The sequence below is a fragment of the Carlito syrichta genome, unplaced genomic scaffold (genome assembly GCF_000164805.1).
Source record: "Carlito syrichta isolate Samal-C Ts95f unplaced genomic scaffold, Tarsius_syrichta-2.0.1 Scaffold89699, whole genome shotgun sequence".
Classification (NCBI taxonomy): domain Eukaryota; kingdom Metazoa; phylum Chordata; class Mammalia; order Primates; family Tarsiidae; genus Carlito; species Carlito syrichta.
This window is the reverse complement of record NW_007033795.1, coordinates 16,987-21,506: the sequence shown is the minus strand read 5'-3', so window position 1 is coordinate 21,506 and position 4,520 is coordinate 16,987. Positions and strand designations below refer to the sequence as shown.

Here is a 4,520-nt window from a genome sequence, read left to right as displayed (position 1 = left end):
CAATTGTACAACACACACACATTTCATCACATCAAGTGCTTCTTCTTGGAGGCAGTCATTAATATGCACAAAAGCACATGAACATCAGAAAGGCACTCAGACTACACAGATTTTTGTTTTGTTTTGACAATAAGATGACTGGGAAACCACGTTAGGAAGGAAGGTGACAACTTGAATTGTGTGAACTACACCATAGGAGTTTAGGAATCCTAAATCCAGTCATAATTTCGATAGACTAATGCCCCCACTATATCCCAAAGGGATGCTAAAATTATAAGCAGGAAAGATTAAAACCTTTCTGGCACTAGCTCCAATATTATGCTGGGAGGCCTTCCAGTCATTACACACAGGTCCTGGGACCCCCCCACTACAGCTTACTGCTTGGTCCCCAAAAGGAGCCCACAGCCAGGAGCTGGCAACACGGCACCCACATCCACATCTGACTCCCTTCAGGTCTCCGCGGCACAGGGATGCGCGTCTCAGTTTTCTTCTAACCACTGCTTTAGCAGCCTCTGAAACATTCGTTTGCTTTCCTGCTGCCTCTCTAGTTGGCACTTCTCCTCTCTCTCCTGCTGTTGGAGTGCCCCTTCCGGCAGAAGGCCGGGCTGGTTGGTGCCCAGGCTGAGGGTCAAGCCACTGAGGCCCTGCACCAGCGTCTCCCAGGAGGAAGGGTGTGGGGCCCTCTCCCCAGGGATCCCAGAAATAGTCGGCCTGTGGCTCTGGCAGTATCGACATTCACATCGGAATCGATTCTGATCTCTATCACTCGAGGGAGAGATTCTGGGTCCCCTCTCGACCGGATAGGGCGCCATGTGGTCACGGTGTCTCCGTCTCATGTGCCCCAGGAATGCTTTCTTCCTCTGAGGGATCGCCAGCCTTTCCCACCGCCTCTCTTGCAGCGTCTTCTCCTCCCTGTACCACTGCTGGAGCAGCCCTTCTGGGGGAGGCGCAGGGTGGTTGGTTCCCGGACTGGGGCTCAGGTTACCGAGGCCCATCATCAGCTGGTCTGAGGAGGAAGGCTGAGAGGCTTCTAGGCCTTCCTGGGAAGTGTCTTCAGCCACCATCTGGGAAGATTCAGCTGTCAATGCCAGATTCCATTTCTGGAGCGGATCCATGGAGGTCTAGTCTGAGCCGGAAGCTCCGCCCAGCCCGTGGGTCTAGACAGGGAGGTGAAGCCGGAGGCTCTCAGATACCTAGCAGGTAGCGAGGAGTGTGTGTGGTCAGCAGCCAGACTGCAACAGAGGGTGATCGGGGAAGAAAGAGAAGAGAACCCGTGATTATTCATCTTAAGCTTTCTGTCCCTCCACCTTCTGTGCGTCAACTGGGGAATATAACGAGACCCACCTCCTGGGCTTCTTCCGAGGATTATATGAGATAGTACATCTCGAGAGCTTAGAATAATGCATGGTACATCATAAGCATTTTGGGTACAGTAACTGATATTCTGTATTTGGCATGCCATGCCAGCTCACGTGAAAAGTGTCTTATAGTGAATAAGATTAACCCCTGGCTGACTTTTTCTTACTCATTCTCAAATATAACTCTAATTGCAATTCCTAGGCAATAATATCTATTCCTTCTACAAGCATTTATATAATGTCATAGGGCAGCATTTTACTGAGTTCCAAGAATTTAGACCCGGGAGCTTTCATATTCATTTGATTTTTCACCCTCATAATCTTTGGCTTTAGGTACTGTCCAGAAAAATACTCTGCTGCCTGTTGAAATCCTTTCACGACATGCAGTGAGACAAATGCAAAATTACTTTTCTCTAATTGAAATGAAAAATGTGGTTTTACAAATCTCAGCACGTGTTCTTCAGCAAGGGGTTTTCTGGATCTATGAGGTGTATCTCCCTTGTCTTTCTAACTATCCTACACACATTCCCAGAAATGGCACTCACAACCAACAGTTCAATAACCTGAAACACTGTCCCACCTTCAACTATTTTTTTCCTTATCTACCCATTAAGCCTAAGATGACCATTGTTGAGCCTTCTTTTAAGCTCATTGTAAATCCAGGATCTTTGTCTTTTCACTTTTTCTTATGCACCATTTCCCTTAGCCAGTCAGAGTAGTGAAAACTTGCTCTGTTGTACAAAGAAATCTCTTTACTCAGAAAGTATATTGAGGTATGTTAAGGACTGGGAATGTAATGAAGCAGTGTTGAAACTTAGGTGAGAATTATATGAGCTAAGGAGTGCAAAGGCTGGGTGTCTCTTATGGTAGTGGGCATATAACTAACTCAGTTTCCAGGTGATGCTATGGCGAAGCTAACTCAAGCCTTGGTCTGACTGTGTGTTAGACCCTCACCAGGTTGCTCTCTGTTGCCCTTTAAGTCAGTTCTTCAGCCACACTCAAGTTAGGTGGTCAACAGTCTTAAAAACAAACTCTCTAAACCAAACCTTGTTATACTATGTCAGATACTCTGCAGTAGATGATGGGGAAGTAGATATTGCTTTCTGTGTACTTAGGGAGTGGACTTCCTATGCAGACATAGAAAATTGACCCAAAAAAAAAAAAAAAATGAAAGCGAAACCACATCGAAATGTGAAATAATTAGCCATAGTCACGATGTTTCCTGCTTCCAATAGATTAATTTTAAAGCAGTATCAGAATATTGAAAGAGTTGAACTCAGTGATTGTAGTAGGCAGAATTCCAAGAATGGTTTCCAATGGCCTTTCCTGTTAAATGTGACAGAGCACCTCTCCTGTGATAAATTAAAGAGGAATTATTCGGGCAGGCCAAATCTAATTAAATGAGTCCTTTAAAAGCAGAGCAGAAAGAGCAGAAGTCAGAGTGATTCTCAGCTTCAGAGGAACTCTGGACACCATTGCAGGTTTTGGAGGTGGGGAGAGGCACACATAAGGACCGCAGAAAGGCCTCTAGGGAATGAGAACAACTCCCAAGCCACAGCTGCCTAGAAAATGGGGACTGCAATATTACAACCCCAAGCAACTGATGCCAAAGCCTGAACTAGTGTGTAAGTGACTCCTCCCCAGAGCTTCCGGATAAGAGTACAACTTGGCCAACACCCTGACTTCTGACTAGTGGAGTCCTTCTCAGAGAATCCAGTCAAATCTCTGAATTTTAGGCCTACAGAACTGTGAGATAATTGATGGTTGTTTTTATAAGCTGCTAGGTTTGTGATAACTTTTTTGCACAGCAATGAAAAAATCAATACAATTATTTCTCCATACCATCATAACAGGTTATTCTTATTAATGACCCTGATCTTCTTCATTTTGAGGTAACCAACTACAGTTTTCTGTTCCTCAATTCCTTGCAAAGGGAACACATTTGCTCCTGACTGAAATTAATGTTCTTCAAGTCTCTTTTTCTCCATGTCACTAAAAAATTCAGGAGTCATTTTCAGAAATACTCCAATTAATAATAGGCTTTTAGTCATTTCAGCTGTACAGTCAGCAAAGTTATGGGTTCTTGTTTGCAAATGTAGCAGTTTCTCTCCTGAGTGTTGTCTACATTTGGGCAGGGGTAGCAGAGACTTTTGGTGATAAAGAGAATACTGGAAATGGCAGAATGGTTATATTCGTATATGCATATGTGTTTCTACACACACATGCACACACATTTTTTACAAGTCATAATAGTACTGCCAGATAAACCAGAACAATTCAGTGTCCAGAAAGTCATGGACAAACTGTACAAGACAGTTCAAAACCATAACCGAAACTTGACAGAGGAGGAAAACTTGGCCTAGGTCAACTTGGGAGTTAGAGGACAGGGCAACAGAGTGGGGCTTTGAACAGTCTGGTCACTGACTGGGAAGCTGTGATACAGGAAGCAGAAGCTCCTGCCCACAGATGTAAGCGCATGCTTGGTGGCCTCATATAGGTATTTGAGACACAATCAGTCCCTGTTTCATGTGTTGCATAGGAACACAAGTCATATGAGCCAAACAGAGAGGCCATGTGCCCCTATAGGGAGAGAGGGGGAAAGCAAAGGCCTCTGCTCTAAAATGCAAGGCTTTGCATCTTGATATTTATGCCTCTGACCCTGAAGTTTATTACATAAGTGTCCTTCCACGCCAGGACTCCTTTCAGGGAGACTTCCCCATGTTCTCCATTCCAGTCTGATTCCTAGACATCCCTAGGGTTTCTCCTGCGAGAAATCCAAATCTGTCTGACTAGGAAAGAGCCTAACTCACACACTTTAAACTCACTTCGAGAGAGAGAACTTTCTTCCTTTCAATGGCTCTTCAATCCATCTAAAAAAAGTCATTTAGCAGTTTCTTCAGGTTTTTCTCGCACTTTAGAATAAAGATTTCCTTGCCTTACTCTTCATTAGTGTCACCTCTGCAACTTTAGGTGAAAAGTACTTTGGTCTATTTGCCTGGAATCTCCCTTGCTAGAACCCATGGCAGCCATGAGAATGTATCTCATAGATCTACTACATGGAGCATAATTTAGGAAGGGCTCCCACTTCCAAGCTTGGCAATCCCCAGTACACTCAGCATTGAAATCCATCATGGGTCCTGTGTCAATGCCAAGCCTCTCACA

General features: G+C 44.6%; 1 protein-coding gene across 1 annotated transcript; it reads right to left on the bottom strand.

Moving 5' to 3' along the window:
• Positions 1 to 349: 349 nt before the first annotated feature.
• LOC103260650 (protein FAM156A/FAM156B-like) lies at positions 350 to 1,202 on the bottom strand. Its single transcript, XM_008058302.1, has one exon. It carries the CDS (start codon positions 1,113 to 1,115, stop codon positions 480 to 482), a length of 636 nt encoding a protein of 211 aa, XP_008056493.1. The 5' UTR covers positions 1,116 to 1,202; the 3' UTR covers positions 350 to 479.
• Between the last annotated feature and the right edge of the window lie 3,318 nt (positions 1,203 to 4,520).

Coding starts and splice junctions, on each gene's coding strand:
- LOC103260650 (XM_008058302.1), bottom strand. CDS start 1,115: ATGGATCCGCTCCAGAAATGGAATCTGGCATTGACAGCTGAATCTTCC.